The sequence below is a fragment of the Argiope bruennichi genome, chromosome 7, assembly GCF_947563725.1.
Source record: "Argiope bruennichi chromosome 7, qqArgBrue1.1, whole genome shotgun sequence".
Taxonomy (NCBI): Eukaryota; Metazoa; Arthropoda; class Arachnida; order Araneae; family Araneidae; genus Argiope; species Argiope bruennichi.
In genome coordinates, this window is record NC_079157.1 from 30,542,026 (window position 1) to 30,560,035 (window position 18,010).

Sequence of the window (18,010 nt, forward strand, 5' to 3'; positions counted from 1 at the left end):
AAAGCGATTTGAATTCATACTATGGTGTATTTACATTTGACTATTACCCCCGGGGGGCATCTCGAAATGAGGATGAGATGCTTCCCGCATGGTGGTTGGATCTCGCCACCCTGGAGGGTACACTAATAGGTGGGGGAGCTGACTGTAAAGTCTCGATCCAATAACAGGTAGCGCTATGATCAAATTCTTTATTTACAGCTTTATTACATAAAAACAACTCTTTCTCATCTAGGTTAAATGAATGATGCTATTTATAGCACGAAATATAAACAAGAATAGTTCCTCGAACAAATTTGGAGAAAACGCCTTCACAAGAACAGCTAACAGGCGGTTGGCGTCTCAGGCTACTGCAGGGTTAGCTCTAGGAATCCACCGAATTTCCTTCGGGTTGAATTTTTCTCAGAAGTCCACTTCATACCAAGCTCCTCTCTCCTCTTCTTCCGAAAAATCTCACCTTTTATCTTTCTCTCAGACTCCACCTTTCCTGTTCACTCCCTGTTACCCAATCACCGTTCAGAACAACCTGAATCGTCTCTGGTCGCCAGTGGGAAATGTCCATTGATGATCCACCCTCCACAATGGGAAAAATGAAGGACATCTGGAGTGTTTGACACTCTCGCCTTTCGAAGACACGATTTATTTCCCTGGGAACGCACGTGTGGTTCCTTATCTGGATTAGCACTAATTGGCCAGACGACCGTACTTAAAAGGAGGGTCTTCCATTTGGCAATCTGGAGGCACTTAACACTGTGGGAGTTTCGTTGATGAAGAATGGCCCGGAATGTAAATTATCGAGTGTGGGAAAAAGGAATGTCACAGTGGTCACCCAGGGAAGAAGCTGAATCATTACATGACTCCTCCCATCGATGACGGGACGTACTTCCTTCGGGGAGGGTTGTACCGTGGTCGGTGATGGCCCTTAGGACTCAACCACAGTTCCCGCCAATGTTGCTGTTGTGGCGGTCCGGTCATTCAGTTTTATGGTTTAAATCCGTGTGCCTTCGTGGTGGGTCGGAGAGTTAGATGGTTGACTTACATTTGACTATTGCCATTCAATAATAAGTAATAAAAGCAATTTTTGTGAACGTAGCGTTTATTATACATATGAATTTTGTCTTTACAGCAGATATAAGTCTGTGCGCGCCTTTATTGTATATCTATACATATATTCAATATAACTGGCAAAAATAAAGAACAATGCCCCCAATCACTGGACCTATTCCGCAATATTAGCATTTCATTTGAACGTTCCGGAGATTTTCATACATCCTGCCCCCCCCCCACTAAGATATAGTACTCCTCTGTAAAAATATAGTATAGTAAAACTTTGACAAAGTCTCTAATCTAGATAAATTAGACCGATTTCTCTACTTAATCTGCGTGTATTGCATACTAATAGAGCAAATTTTATTTAAAATAGTACTTGTATTTGGTTTGATAAGATGTAATTAATCAAAATTCGTTGTCTACATAACTTAATTAATAATTAGACAAGTTAATCATACATTAAACTATTAATTTGGTGTGGAAACAGCTCCTTGGCTAAGGTGGCTGGAAACGAATAAATGAAAAAATCTCATTTAAAATCTGCAGCATACTTTCTGCAATTCAGCAATTTATTCTACAATTTTTATTCTGTAAATTTTTAATGCAATTTTAAAGCAAAGTTGATTGTTAAAATTATCGTTTGAACATGCATATTAAAAAACTCGGAAAAAAAACTCAATCTTGTAAAAAATTTTCTGATTCAAAATACATTAGAACAATTATTGAAAGTTTTGTGAAAAATGTTTTAATTTTAAACATAACAAAGGAAGTGCTAAAAGGCAGTTTTGCGAAAAATGTTCTGATTGAAAACATTACAAAGCAAATGTTGAAACCCAGCTTTGTGAAAAAATTTCTGATTTTAAACATAACAAAGCAAGTGTTGAAAACCAATTTTTTTAAATTCAAACTACTCTTTCTTGAAAATATCGGAAACAAGATATAAAGAGAGAAAAAAATACACATATTATTTTGTCTTTCGTATATTTTGAAATGATTTTATCAAAGATAAAGATCCAGCCAGGAAAAAAATATTTATTAAAAGCAATATCTCAGTATCCATTAATTTTCTAAATAATTTGTCTCGATTCTGCTCCCGTGTTGCCAAGGAATCCTTTAGAAATTTCGATAAGAAGGATTTCCCATGACGTCAAGCAAATGATTATATATTGTTTTTATTACTCTTGCACAAAAATCTTTAAAATTATGAAAAGACAAAAGGTAGATTATACTAGAAGGCAAAACTAAAAGCCAGATTATATCAGAAACAATACTGATTTAGAAAAATCATAGTCATTATGAATATTTGGTGATTTTAGTGTTTACACGAATTTGAAATCACAAGTTTTTACTTTTGGTTTTATTGAGCAATTCGATTTATTTAAAAAATTTTAATTGCAGAAAATCAATATAATGGTATCCATTCTGACTGTAAACTAATAGCTGATTTCAAAACCGTTACAGATGTGATTTATACTTCCAGCAGAAGTCAGAGGGAAAACGTCTTGCCGAAATTTTTTCAAGCGGGTCAAATTAAAAAAAAGCGGGTCATAAAATTGTGAACGCTACAAGTGCTCAGATTTTTATTTTCAGAGTCTCGCACCTGAGAGTTCTGTGTTTGGTGGTGCAAAGAAAATCAACGGCAGAGATCGCCCCAAAACTTTCTCGTGTGTTACCCCGACAAAGCCTTGCATAGCATTGGCGTACCATAAATAGTAACGAAATGTTTACCTTAGGCGAGAATTTAGTATTTTTACTGAATCTATCATGTCATCCTTGGCGAGTTATTTGGCGATAAATCTCGTGCATTCGGTTGATAGTATTCGAAAATCGAATTTGTGCTTTAGATGCGTTTCTTTCAACTAACTGAAACAAAAAATATGAATCAAAACTACAATTGTAGTCATAAAATCCGGAACTAAACTGATGGAAATTTAACCAAAATTTTAATAACTGGAATCAAAATTTAAATAATTCCATTTTTGAGTTATCGTGTTTACATATTTCTAAAAGTTGAGACCGACAGACATTCAACACCTCATTAGATTTAGCTCAAAATTATATAGGTATTTAGGCTACAGATATTAATTGTGCGTACTGAATTTTATCTATGTAGCTCTTTTCGTTTTATAGTTATTATGTATCAGCGTCCTAGCATAGGAGTAGCGCGTCTTCACCGTGATCTGGGCGTCCTGGGTTCGAATCCCGGTACGGGCATGGTTGTGAGGTGTGTGAATGTGCCCTCCTGTAAAAAGGGGTTGTGCAATGTATCTGTGCGAATGTGACGCCTGAAGTAGCTAAGTCGTTCTCTTGTCCCTAGTTCGTGCCACTGAAAAAGCAAGAAACGCTCACTCGGCTTAAATCGCCGACAGACTTGTAAAGTGCCATAAGTCACGACAAAAATACAGTTATTCTTTTAATTTATATTCGGTCAGACTTTCTCAGAGCAGAATTAGCTCAAAATCAGATAGAGATCTGCAATTTCTGTATAAAGACCTTATACCAAATTTCATCCACTAGCAAAAATCTTTTTTGTCGGAGACAAACAGACAGGCATTTTTTTAAAAAGGCGTTTTTTGAACGAAGAGTGACCTAAAACGTGGGGATTCGTCAAAATCTTGAGTTATAGAAGCTAAAATAACATTGATTTTCTAATTTTGAAATGTTGAATGAAATCCTTGAAGACGAACGTATAATAAAGTTCGTTCATTTAAGCACATTTCAAAACTGATAGATATGTTTAAAAGAACTTTTTTTCCTCTGTTTAAACAAGGAGTAAATTAAATAAATTAAATTAAATCAATCAATTTTCAATTTTTCGTATACGAAATACATAAAAGCAAAATATTGTAATAGTCAAAAGATTCGAAAAAAGAGGCTTTGACTTATCTCAACAAAATCCTGAATCAGAAAAACTTTTTGAAATTGTCTGTCTCCATGTGAGCGCAATAACCAAAAAAGACTTTGAGCCATAATGAAGAAATCTGCTTTATAGATTTAGCACAATATTTATAGATTTCTAAAAAAAATTTGAATGAATTCCGTTAACAGGAATTCTGTTTGTCTGTCGAGTACTGCACATGATTAATACAAAATAAAAATAAATAAATAAAATTTAAAAATACACATTTAGCATTTAAACTGTAGGTAGTATCAAATTTTAAGGCATATCCATTGGCCATTAATCAGTTTGTATTTTTGCATGTGTGTAAACGCGTTAACTCGAAAACGCAAATTTGATAAATGATTGGATACATAGAGTGAAGCATCTAACATATAGTTTGTTATCAAATTTTGATCAAAATTCATCAAAGGAGAGACTATCTGTGAATCAAATCTGTAATTCTGCATTCATATGAAGATGATAACTCAAAAATGTAATGACTTAAATAAATGAAATTTGGTATGTGATCTCGCATTTAAAATTGTAACTCTATGTAAAATTTTGATTCCCATGGGTCGGAAAAAATATGACCAAAATACATCTCAGTATTCTTTAATCTGTAAGAGCTATAATGGGCTTATTTTTGTCACTCTTTATATGAAAATCAGAATACTCGTGGCGTTCACGGCACAAGTTTTCAATTTTATTCAAGGGAAGATGGGATAACATCTTTATTACAGAATATTCGAGAATCTTTTGGGGAAAGCATTTCCACTCTTTATTTTATGATTTTCGGTGCTGGTAGATATGGCATATTAGTTTCTAAAATTTCATATATTTTATTATGATAAGTTGAAATATAATTTTCTTTTCTACATTTTTGTTGAAAAATTCAATGTCAAAAACACACGCACACACAAAAAATGGATTATTTAAAAATAATTTAGAATAAAAACGAAATGAATTTAATAAAATAAAATTGCAACCTTAAACATTCGATCATTCCTTCTTTTTTTATTTCAGTAAGTGTTTACGTCAATATTTCAAAAGTTTTATCTAACTTCAATTTATTACAATGAATGGACCACTTGTTGCACAAATACCACAGACAATCGCGCCATTTGAACAACAAACCAAATTTTTTCGAGATTTCAATTTAAATGCCTTGAACAGTGATTGATGGGTTTTAGAAGTTGTTTTTGATTCAGTTGAATACTTGATTAGATTAGCGAACTGGAAAGATTTTGATATCAAGGAAAAAAAAAGCAGAAAACAGAAATCGGCAACATAACTCTGGAAAGTAAGTTCATTTGTCATAAATGATAGCTCGAAATAAGCATGCTATCTATCATCTTTGCTCAGATGTATTAAATTTTAATTTATAAAATCATAAATTAAATCTTTCCTAAAGTTTTATAAGAATGCAAAAAGGCTCAGTATTTAATTTAACGTCTGTCTACGTGTTAAATTACTAATATGAAAGGCATTTAGTGTTTATAAAAATTTATCATGTACTTGATAAGAATGAAATATATGAAATTATAGAAATCGTCTGCAACAAATTAATGCAGACGATTTTTAGTATTTTTTTTCAATTTATGTTCAACGAAATAAAAGCGGAAGAGAAAATAGTACTACTTCGAAATTGATAGAAATTTGGAAATTTTTTCAACTTACTTTTAACAGTGTCAAAAGCACTCCATTGAATAGTTTGATAGAATAAAGAAATAAGTCTGGATTTCATCAAAGCAATAAATAAACGTGATTGAAAATTGTATATAAAATTAAATATCAAATTTAAGAATGAGGAAATAAAAGTGGCATCATTTAAAAGAAAATTTAACGTAAAAATAATTTTTATGGGACACCATTCTTTTGGAAGTTATAGATGAAAAAGAATCACGTACATAATGAACGGAACATAATTTAAGTAAAAATAACAGGACTTTAATGTCATAATAACTTGACAGATGCATCGAGATGAAATTATATCTAAAAATATGATTAAAATTAAATATAACTAATAACCCCAGCGAATCAATTGGTTGCCAAAGGCGACTACAATATATAAAAATATATCTCAGTTTATTGTTTATTACGAGGGGAGGACGCTTGGCTCTTGCAGTCTTAGGGGGTCGTCTAGAGCCATTTAATTAAAAAAATAACAATGGAGAGTAACAATTTAAGTTGTGTTACATTCTCTAGTTAATGCCATATAGACGAATTTGAGAGCCTGTCAGACGAGCGATTAAATTTGTCATATTATTTAGTTAGTACATTAAAAAAATACATTCTTTTTATTATATTTTTGATATACTAAAAAGGAAACAGTGCTTATTTTACAAATATCCTTTCAATACTAAGATTATAACATTGTTTGATTCATAATCAAATTCAATATTAAAATTGATTTAATAAACATTTTAACGCAGAATTATAAAATTAAAAAAAAAAGAGAGTATTTTTGTTTTTAGAAACTTGTTTTAATTACTTGTCTGCATTCATTTAAATGTTTAATATTTCTTATTTAAAAACTGTTTTGATAATTAGGAATGTTTTTCATTCTGCATTAAACATATCAAGCATTTTAAAATTAAATCAATCATCATAATCCTGGAAACTCGATTCAATTGTGGAATTCGTTCAGCTAAAAGTAGTCCTAACTAAGATTTTGAAAATTTACAAAATTTATTAAATTACATATCGTTTACATCAAGAAAATATCAATGACTTTACTATTTTCCCACCTGTTTTCAGTTATTTTCTATACCATAAGAAATCATGATAATAAAAATTCACAATTGCTAACAAAATTTTCCTTCATCGGAATAGTTAAATTTGTAGTTAACTCATTTATCCTAAAATTAGATCTTCTACTGTGAAATCAATATTATATTGAAATCGCATCAACTATTTTATATATATTTACTTTTTAAATAAAATAAACCTTACCTGAAATTAATATTATTCCAACACTTGCGCTAAATACATTTCGTTTTCAAAATAACAATCTATATCCGTTACTATGTGTCTAAAATTCCATTCTGCTACGCTTTTATTTATATGGAATTCCGTGTAAATAGAGATAACCATAATTATGACACAATGTATCTATTGCCTTGAACCCTCAAGCTAAACCAATGCTACGTGTGCTATTATTATCTTGTATTCTGCTTGTTTTTTGAGAGCATTAGTGGTATAAGTATACATCAACTACGTTTATCAAAAATGCTTCAACTTTAAAACCATTTAATCTGCATTACTTGAAAATCCGAGTTGGCATCAACGTAAATAATTCCAAATATGACGAGAAAGCATTTAAAAATAAACATTAAGAATTCGATTAAATTTAATTTTATATGTTTCTATCAATATTTTGTACGATTTTATGTATGAAACTGAAATCATTACACTTAGTGACGATCTCTTTATAATCATAAGACATGTAAAAATTCATATAATGTAATTCAGAAATTCTGCTCATCGGTTTTTCTTTCTCGTATATGTAGTATAGAGAAAACCTAGTAATCGTGAAAAAATTCGAACTCGAGATTTCGACGAATCTCCACGTTTTAGACCTATATGAGTTCGAAAAACACATTTGTGGAAAATGTCCGTTTGTCTACCTGGGACAAAGATAACTCAAAAACGAATTGAGCTAGACACTTGAAATTTGGTGCATGGTCTTAACAATAAATTTGCTGATTTCTATTAAATTTTGAATAAAATCTGTTCAGAGCAAGTACGTTTGTTTAAATATAAGTTAACATGATAATTACAAAACTAAGAGAGATATAGAAAATTCAAAAATGCAATGATTTAAATAAGTCAAATTTAGTACGAGATTTTGTGATTACAAGTGCAGTTTTTTGTTAAATTTCTCTGTCAAGGATTGAGAAAAACATGTCTAAAATATAAATTCGATTTGTGGATATTCTTAACTCACGCCATGGATTTATCGCCAAATAACTCGCCGAGGATGACACGATAGGTTCATTAAAAACGTTAAATTAACGCCAAAAGTTAATATTTCGTAACTGTTGTACGATAATGCCATGTAAGGCATTTTCTGGCATAACAAGCTTATCAGAGAGTCAGTGAGATAGTTTTGGGAAAATTACTCCCACTGGTTTATATATTGCTTACTAGAATTTTCATTACATACAATAAAATGATTGTCTATTCGAGATTAATCAGAATTTTTCGATACATTAACTGTGCTTTACGAATTAACTAGAACTTCATGTTCCGAACTGACCCATACTTTTAGAGAAAATAACTATGTATTTCAGATTAACCAGGGGGTCTTGAGATACTGTGGTTTCCGAATGAACTAGAACTGCTTAAGATAGACATTCTGAATTCAACAGAATGTCTTGAGATACTTTAATTCCTTCACTTTAAATTCCAGATTTATCAGAATTTCTTGATATAATGACTTCCGGATTAATTCAGATTTTCTGGAATATTTAATTTTAGAAACCAACACAGAAGAATAACGTTTTAACCTATTGCAAGGAATTCAAGCAAATTTTATAGAATTTGCAAATATTTATTATTATCTGAAGTATCAATTATCAAAAGAGACCTGTTCTTAAGAATATTTAAAGTAATTTTAACTGAAATTTTAGGCCTGTTAATTCTAACATGTTTTCTTATTTCCGGACCGAATTTTCACTTCTTATTTAATTATTTTTAGCACTTGAGCTAGAAATTTGATGACTTCAGCATTTTCTCACGCTGCAAGTAAAGTATTAAAAATCCACAATGCTTACAATATTCTTTTAAAGATACCTAAAATTCCCTTTCCTAAGACTACACTTGCCAACGGAATCTCCACCAAATTCTCATTTTAAAATCTCTGAAGGGAAAAATTTATATCTCTTTTGCTCTTGTATCGCGATGTAGACTGACGATTCTCCTACCGTTTTTTTCTTCGTACTTAATATGATTCTCATGGTGAAATAAATCGAAAATTTTAAAAGTTTCTTCATTTCGGTCACGCATTTGCAAAATTACGCTTTATGTATATATATAAAGCACAGCATCAGGAAAAAAAAACATTAATTGAAGCAATTTATTTTTGCTAAAGCATTTAACATAAAAACAGTGGAAGCATTCCCCCTTCGAATTTTTCATATCCTCAAGTCAATATAGCACAATCTTTTCGACCCTCCAAAGTTTTCATCCTATGAAGTTATTTTAGTACGTGGGAGGGGGCCTCGTTTATTGTTTCACATTATAATTATAATAATTAAAATAAGAACAGAAATGGATTTTAGTTATCTTTCTTTCAACCGATTGTATGCAAATTTTAATACAAATCTGTTTATTTACAGACAGCGAGACAGACAGAGTAACAGATATAATTTTAAAAATGTGGATAAGGGGTTTTCGACTTCTGGAAGATCTAAAACGTGAATTATTTTGTGACGATCTCATGATATTTTTTCTTCTTAAACGAGAAAGAAAATACAAATATTCAGTAAAGAACTATCGATCACAATAGTATTATGCCAGAGCCGGTTTTATCACAAAATGACTCTAGGCAATTGCATTAAGTATCTTACAGCAATGGAATTCTTGTGTATCAGGTATTAAATACATTATTTTGTCAGTTAACAAGTAACATTAGCTGTCATAACTTTATAAATTTTATAAGAAAAAAATTCTCACCCAAAAATGATAATTTATTTTTTAAAGTCGGTTATGAAGAGGAAAGAGAATATGTTTGTCTCAAATGCGAAAATAAAAGATTACATGATCATTATTTATTTCGAACAATTCAGTCTTTTCATCCTCTTGTAAAATTTAGAAAATTCAGAAGAGCAAAGGCAACAAATTTCTCATAATAAATCGCAAACTTAACAGTATTTTAAACTGTAAATGTATTAATATATACCTTAATATTAAAATGGTTTAATAAAAATTATCAAAAATACATCTTTTTTCCCTTTTTTGTATATGTTTTTAAAACTAATTTGTTGTAAAAAATATTCATTAATTTTTGTCAATGAAGTTTGTTAATATTTGAAATTAAATTTATAAGGAATGCATGGACTTTTGTTTGTCTAGGGGGAAAAATAACTCAAGTATACATTTTATATTTACTTAACTATAAATTTTATTTTTATTAGTATTTGAGATCCTCGAGTACTTTTCGAAAAAAAAAAAATATTTATGTGAGATTTGAATTGATGTATTTATGTGAGTTTTGAGTCCAAAATTACGTGAAGTTAATTTAATCGTGATTTAGCATTCAGTAAAAATTTCAAAGATTCGTCAATTAATCGCAGAAAAACGCCACTAAAGCCACTTTTCTTCAGAAACGAGAACCCATGACCAACGATGAGACTACGGGTAAAAGAGCATATCGCGAACATTTGAACTTTCGAGGGGTGATGATAATGGAGATATGAGTTCAGGGGATGAGCCAACCCCGATAAACTTTTTTTTTTTTGTTTCAGTTGATACTATGAAGATAAGGGAAAACATTGCATTTATTTACTTGGCATGTGAAGTATAAATCATTGAATTTTCACCGCATTCGAATTAACACAGATTTTATATCGCTGGTTTGTAATATTTAGTCTTATATTTTTAGATTTTTAAGTTATGAATTTTGGCAATATATCTAACATTCGGAAGTATTATTCTTTAAATTTTAACAATAGGTTTAACATTCAGAAACATAATTTATTGAATTTTTACGATATTTAAAAGCACAATTTGTTCAATTTTAGCAATGGCTGAATTCAATGGATGTTCAAATTTAGCAATTCAGAAGCGTTATTCCTTCATTATCCGTCAATAGATCTAACATTCAGAAGCCTCATTTATTCATTTTTAGCGATATTTAGAAGCATAATTTGTTCAATTTCAGCAATGGATCTAAAATTCAGAAGCATTATTCCATCAATAGATTTAACATTCAGAAGCATCATTTATTGAATTTTAGCGATATTTAGGTGCATGATTTGTTCAATTTTAGCAATGGATCTAAAATTCAGAAGCATTATTCCATCATTATCCATCAATAAATTTAACATTCAGAAGCATCATTTATTGAATTTTTACAACATTCAGAAGCATAATTTGTTGAATGGATCTGAAATTCAGAAGTATTATTCCATCAATAGATCTAACATTCAAAAGCCTCATTTATTGAATTTTAGCGATATTTAGAAGCATAATTTGTTCAATTTCAACAATGGATCTAAAATTCGTAAGCATTATTCCATCAATGGATCTAACATTCAGAAGCATCATTTATTGAATTTTAGCGATATTTAGGCGCATGATTTGTTCAATTTTAGATGGATCTAAAATTCAGATGGTTATTCCATCATTATCCATCAATAGATCAGAAGCATCATTTAATGAATTTTTACTTAATTTCTTTTTGGTTAAAGGAAGAACACTTAACGACATTACTTTTAATGACAAAAGAATTTTTGAAATGTTTCATTAAACAATAAAAATACGTAATGCGGCTTTTTTTATCAGATATAAAGTCAATAAAACGTAAAGCAATAAAAACAACAAAATATGCAGATTTAAATTTGGATTGATTCACAAAATAATGACATTGTCAGTTTTTATGTTTAAAATAAAATATTTTTTTTTTATTTTTATTTTTCTGCATATTAAGCATAAACTCGTTTCGCCTAAAAATGTTTCCTTTTTAAAGCAATAAAATAAAAAAATTATTCACTGCATGGTCATTCGGAACAACGCAATATATTAATAGCTCTAACTGGAAAAATGTTAATATATAATATTATTTTATTTTTATTAAATATTATTAATATTAATAATAATTAAATATAATTATTACTTCATTATAATATTTATTGATATATTAATGTATCTTATTGAAATAAATATTATGTATTAGGTACTAATCTTATTTTTTAAATTATTCATTTTAATCATAAAAAGGTTCATTTCTAAAAAATATTAAATAAAGCGTTCATACTGAAAATAAATTTCCGAATTGAAAAAAATAATGCAAATTAATATGACCTTATAAGTTAATTTTTGAAGTAAGATAAAATTCAATTTTTTTTCTTCATTTTGTAATGAAATCAATTAAACTTGTAATAATTTCAATAATTATAATTATCCAATTAATAAATTAGATTAGTTATAATACAGCACATATAATAGTTATTAATTATAATTATAAGGTTGGTACAAAATCAATCGTAGGCAAGCACTGAAAATAATTACCTAAAGTTAGTTTTACTAATGTTAAATAAAAACATGAGTACAATACAGCTTATAGGGAAAATTTTAAAAAAATTTTTTAAATAAAATAAATGTGTGTACTTTGAAAGCACTATTTTATAAAGATATGCACTTATCAGACTTCAAAAATAGTTTTGGGACCCTATATAGGGTCGTGATCCCAAAGATAGGCAAGACATTTAGACGACAGAACCTGTTATCCAGCATTTTTTTTTTTTTTTTTGTCTAAAACATGAAGGCAGCTTTATACTAATGCTTATTTTTTGATTTTGTGAAGAAATCAATTAAACGTAACAATTTTAATAATTATAATTATCCAATTAATAAATTAACCTAATTATAGTATCACGCATGCATTTGTTATTAATTATAAATATATACTAGGTACTGAATCAATCATATGCAAATACAAGCAAATGAGTGCGATCCAGAATAGAAATCCGAAGCTCATGTAGTTCAATATCTAAATCTTGAAATTATTTGGCAACTAAATTTAAGTGATTGTGAAAAAGCAATTATAACATTACATTACGGATTATATTTGAAATGAATAATACAGATTTAAATTAATTTTCTGAAAATTAAATTGTTAAGAATTTAAACAGAGAATTTATCGTCTGAAATTTTGACTAGTGCATGAATGCGTTCGCTAATAGAGATGATTATGATTAACACCCTGTCAACTAAATGTCTCGCCTATTAAGAATTGTTATAGCGGAGGCCTGTTAAAGCCAGGTTGATTCTATAAAGACCAGCTCCAAAATATAGTTGATACAATATAACTTACCATTTAGAGCCAGTACTTGAAATGCCAAATGATTCAGTCTTTCTCTTTCACAAATATTCCAAATCATGAATTAAAATATAGACAACCTATTCAGTCTGTAGATGAATTATAAGTAAAAACACTGGCCTTTTACTGATTTCGAGCATGAAATCCAAGACAAGGTGTTTGGCTCATGTGTTATCATTCCACTGGTAATTTACTTTGCACATTAATAAAATTTTGCAGAACTTATAAGTCATTTAAATGTTGAAATCCATTTAAAACCAGTTGCTCTTCTCAACGACAGAAAGTAGTCCATCAGCTAATCTACATTTAAAGTAACTTAAAGAGCTCAAGAGAATACCCAAAGAAATATGAGCTGTGTGAACCATCCCCGTAACCTGAACGCTAACCAAAAAAACGCAGACAGAAAATTCAACAAGCTGCAATTTGAAATTGCCAATTAATCAATTCAACAATAAAAATCTAGGAAGACATTTTCTCGCCGGGGCTCCAAGTGGTACTACAAAGTAGGATGGTCGGCTGTTTAACATTTCAAAAGTCACATGACTTTTAACTAGAAATTCATGTGATATTGGGTGGTGATGTTACCTGGTAAGGCGTGGCCAGTATACTGCCACGAGTTTCCAACCACAAACCCAAAACACAGCAGGTTCAACATTCACGTCCGAATAATCGACTCGTCTTGCCCGGCAACGTCCGATCACCCTCTCGCGGCTCCACCCCTTGACGATGATGACGGCGATCGAAGATGATCTTCCTCATGCGATGATCTTGTGGTTGGGGATGAATCAGCTGCAAAAGACGAAAAATAAAATGTTGGCGATATTTGTTAAAGACTAAAAGACTTCTTACGTGTCAACAAATTATAACAAAGCATTTAGTTATTGATTTTAAGACTAACAAGTATAAAACGTCTTTTAAATATTTTTTTAAGACACCTAGATTCATTGTGTTGTATGTATAAAACAATTTTTAGATATTTTTATAAGACTCTGAAAGATTAATTGTATGCCAACAAGTATAACAAGACATTTAGTTATTTTTTAAGAAGCTAAAAGACTCCTTGTGTGCCAACAAGTATAAATCGGCTTTTAGATTTTTTTTTTAAGAAGCTAAAAGACTCCTTGTGTGACAATAAGTATAAAACAGCTTTTAGATTTTTTTTAAGAAGCTAAAAGTCTTCTTGTGTGACAATTATAAAACGGCTTTTAGATATTTTTTATAAGACTCTGAAAGATTAATTGTATGCCAACAAGTACAACAAGACATTTAGTTATTTTTTAAGAAGCTAAAAGACTCCTTGTGTGCCAACAAATATAAAACGGCTTTTAGATTTTTTTTTAAGAAGCTAAAAGACTTCTTGTGTGCCAACAAGTATAAAATGGCTTTTAGATTTTTTTTAAGAAGCTAAGAGACTCTTTGTGTGACAATAAGTACAAATCGGCTTTTAAATGTTTTTTAAGACTCCGAAAGACTCCTTGCGTGCCAACGACTTTTAGATAATTTAAGACTCTGAAAGACTCCTTGTATGCCAACAAGTATAAAAAGGCTTTTAGATACTTTTTAAAGACTCTTAAAGACTTCGTATGTGCCAAGAAATATAAAACAAGCTTACAGTTATAAGTCAATATTTTATTTACGATGGAAGGAAATTTCAAGTTGTAAAGATACAAATACGTTTGCAAATTAAAGAGAAAAAAAATACAAGAATATACAAAAAAACATAAAAAATACAAAATTGTATATAAAATACAAAAAATAGATCATAAAAGAATATAACGGGAAAGATGAAGGAACATGATTAAAGAAAAAGTTTCAAAAAATACATACATAAAACACACAAATTCTATATAAGAGAAAAATAAAACGGAAAGAATAAGATTTTAAAAAAATTAATGCATATGTAGTTAAGCGATCTTAACAAATGAATGCAATGAATATAGTTCAAAGATAATCTTGTTATTTGGCATGCCGATATCTAGATCTAATGGTTACTTCATTTCACTGCAAATGCGATATGAATAGATGCTAGATTTTAAGGATCAAAAACCGGAATGTTCTCTTTAAATATTTCGGAGACACGCGGGTGTTTGTGTAAGGTGGGAGAAAAATGAACACAAAATCTTAATTAGAAAACTTTTTAATAGATTCAGAGTCTTTTTTTAGGTGAAATGTAGAATAAATAAAAAATTAACTTAGAAAAAAAATGAAAATGTAGGAAAAATTGATATTAATTGACGAAAGAATGAAAGTTTATTCACTGAATAAAAAGGAAGCCGCTTGAAAAAAATATAAAAAGAAAAATATAAACTGATAAAGAAATACTACCTGTACTCATAAATATTGCTTCAATTATTATTTCTGCTTAAGTATATTAATTATAATCATCTCATGATTGTTAGAAAAAACAAAATTCTTTTACGCGATCAAATAAATTTTGAAGAATGCTTTGAAAGGTGTTTTCACAACTAACTGACCCTTTTGCTTATATAATATTCAAGAAAGGAGATACTTTTTCGATATTTTGCTTAGTTACACCTAAGGAGGATGTGAACTATGTAAGTCCTCGGAATTTTAGCAAATGAGAGCGGCGCGCTCCGTAGCGTAATATGCTAACCAGTATTTGCATCTTAACTGCGTGCCAGTGACAAACAATAATGAAGAAAGACCGATCTTTTGCATAAATTTAGAATTTGTACTGAATTTGTTGAGCAAATTTTTGGCAATTAATCACCGAGATACGATTAATACACAAGTTCTAGAAACTCAAACATACTTTTTGAGTGCCTTTTTACTTTCTCGTATAAGTAGCATAGAGGAATTATTATAATCATTGAACCATTCAAACTCGAAATCTTGACGAATCTCCACGTTCTGAATTCTAAAAACACAATTTTAGAAAATGTCCGCATGTCAATCTGTCTGTCTGTGACAAAGATAGTTCAAAAACACTTTGAGGTAGACGGTTAAAATTTGGTGCACGATTTTTAAATCAGATTTTTAGATTTCTCTCAAATTTTAAATAAAATACTCGAAAGAAGTTCATCTGTTCGAATATAAGTTAATACGATAACAACAAAACTGAAAATGTGTATCGGATCTAGATAGATAAGATTCGGTACAAATATTTAACTTTTATAGTGGAGATTTTGAAGGCCGGGATAGCCTGGTTGGTAGAGTGTTGGATTCGCGTCCCTATGGTTGCGAGTTCGAACCCCGCCTCCGAAGATTGCTTGGTGACTGACGCGCGTATAAATCTGTCGTGGTCACAAAGTCCTCCATGTCGAGAGTAATATCACTAGGGGCACTGGATCAGGGGTGATCGTTCTCTGATTTAGGTCTAAATTACGATATGTGAATGAAATGCGGGAATGAAGTACGCCCCGTAACAAGGGTTGTGACGTGTGTGTAATTAAGTCATACTCTTGGCCCTAGTCGGTTCTACGATTAAAACAAGAACCCCCCCCCCCTTAGGCTGAAATCGGCTGTCTTCGAACAGCGGGCTTGTCCGGAGCAAGTGCCATAAGGAACAGCAACAACAGATATTGAGCCAAATCCAACAACGGATTGACCATCTGTCGGTCTTGACTTTCAGAAGTATGTAAATGAGATAACTCACAAACGCAATGACTTAAATATATCAAATTTGGTATGGGATTTAGGCTTAATCAACAAATCGTGAAGTATGACACGATAGATTCAGTAAAAATGCCAAATTCACACCAAAAGTTGATATTTCGTAACTATTGTAAGCCGCTGTCGTTCAAGGCTTTCTCTGGTATGACTAGTTTGGTAGACAGCATGTGAGAAAGTTCTAGAGAGACAACTCGCACTGTTTCCCAAAGGATGTAACAAAATTTGACTCAAAACTGCAACTGTAAATGCAAGATTACTTACGCAAGACAACAAATTTAAGTCTTTGCGTTTAAGAGTTACCGCGTTTATATGCATGAGATATTAGAGGTGAACAGATGTTTAACACTTTGATAGATTTGGTTACAAATTTCTAACGAATTTACACTTTCGATAATAAAAGTATGAATCAAATTTCATTTACTTCAATTGTTACGTTTTTAAATTAACGTGTTTCATGCATTAAAAAAAGCTCAAAAGCATTTGATAGAAATCCTTTTAGGTGGTAAGGTCTCGGTTTCGGAACCATTTGGTTTTAGGCTCAAGACCCGATTCCATCGTAGAAGCTATGTATAAGCGTGTATGATGTGCATTAAACCCGTCGGGGCCAAACGTCCCCCCGCTAGGTGTGGTGCAGAAATTTGGAGAGGGTGAGGAGCAGATCAAGTATCATCATCGTCCTCTGACCGCGGTTCAAAATTATGGGGTCCATCCTAAAATAGCCCTAGTGTTGCTTTAAAACGGAACTTTAATATAAATAAACTAAACTAAACGGGAAATCCTTTTAGGGATTTTCTATCAAATTTGATATTGATTTAGATTAAAGATACTAGACCTACGTATTAAATTTTTATCTATATAGAATTTTGCGTTTGTTTATATTCGAGTTTATTTGTACTCAGATAGCCGGATAGACAGACTTCCAGTCAATAGATTTCATTCAAAATTTTATAAAAGCCTACAATCCAGTCTAAAAGCATTGGTGCTCAAATGCAAGTCAAGGTATCATTTCAAAAATAATCTTTCCCAACTCGAGGATATCTAAAACGTGAAATTCGAAGAAATTTCGTGTTAGAATTTCTTGAAGATTACAATGGTTTTTCTTTGTAAACCTTCGGATATAAGAAAGTAACCAGTGTGTGTGCCCCTCCCCCCAAAATATTTAATATTCTGTAACAAAAGTGTCACCCCCTCCTTCCTATAAAATTTTGCAATTTGGGCAAGGCCATTGGGCTGGTCTACAAGACCTCAGATTTAAAGTTTCATACTTGGAGTTACATGCTTCGTAGAACGTTAAAGGAAACCGGTACTCGTGTATTGATTGCATATTATTGACGAATTACAGTTATGAAATATCGATCTTGGATGTGAATTTAACATTTTGATAAATAATCTAAAGTGCGCTATTT

At 30.7% G+C, this 18,010-nt stretch overlaps 1 protein-coding gene across 2 annotated transcripts in view; it reads right to left on the reverse strand.

Annotated features, from left to right (window-relative positions):
- LOC129976606 (thyroid hormone receptor beta-like) overlaps window positions 1-18,010 on the reverse strand; it is a 197,185-nt gene that overhangs the window by 102,203 nt on the left and 76,972 nt on the right. Inside the window, exon 2 of one of the 2 annotated variants that reach the window (XM_056090250.1) lies at window positions 13,557-13,760. In XM_056090250.1, the coding sequence (XP_055946225.1) occupies window positions 13,557-13,626 (70 nt within the window). In that variant the 5' untranslated portion in view covers window positions 13,627-13,760. Of the gene's footprint in view, window positions 1-12,965; window positions 13,761-18,010 lie in introns of both variants that reach the window. The other variant, XM_056090251.1, reaches the window with a different exon arrangement.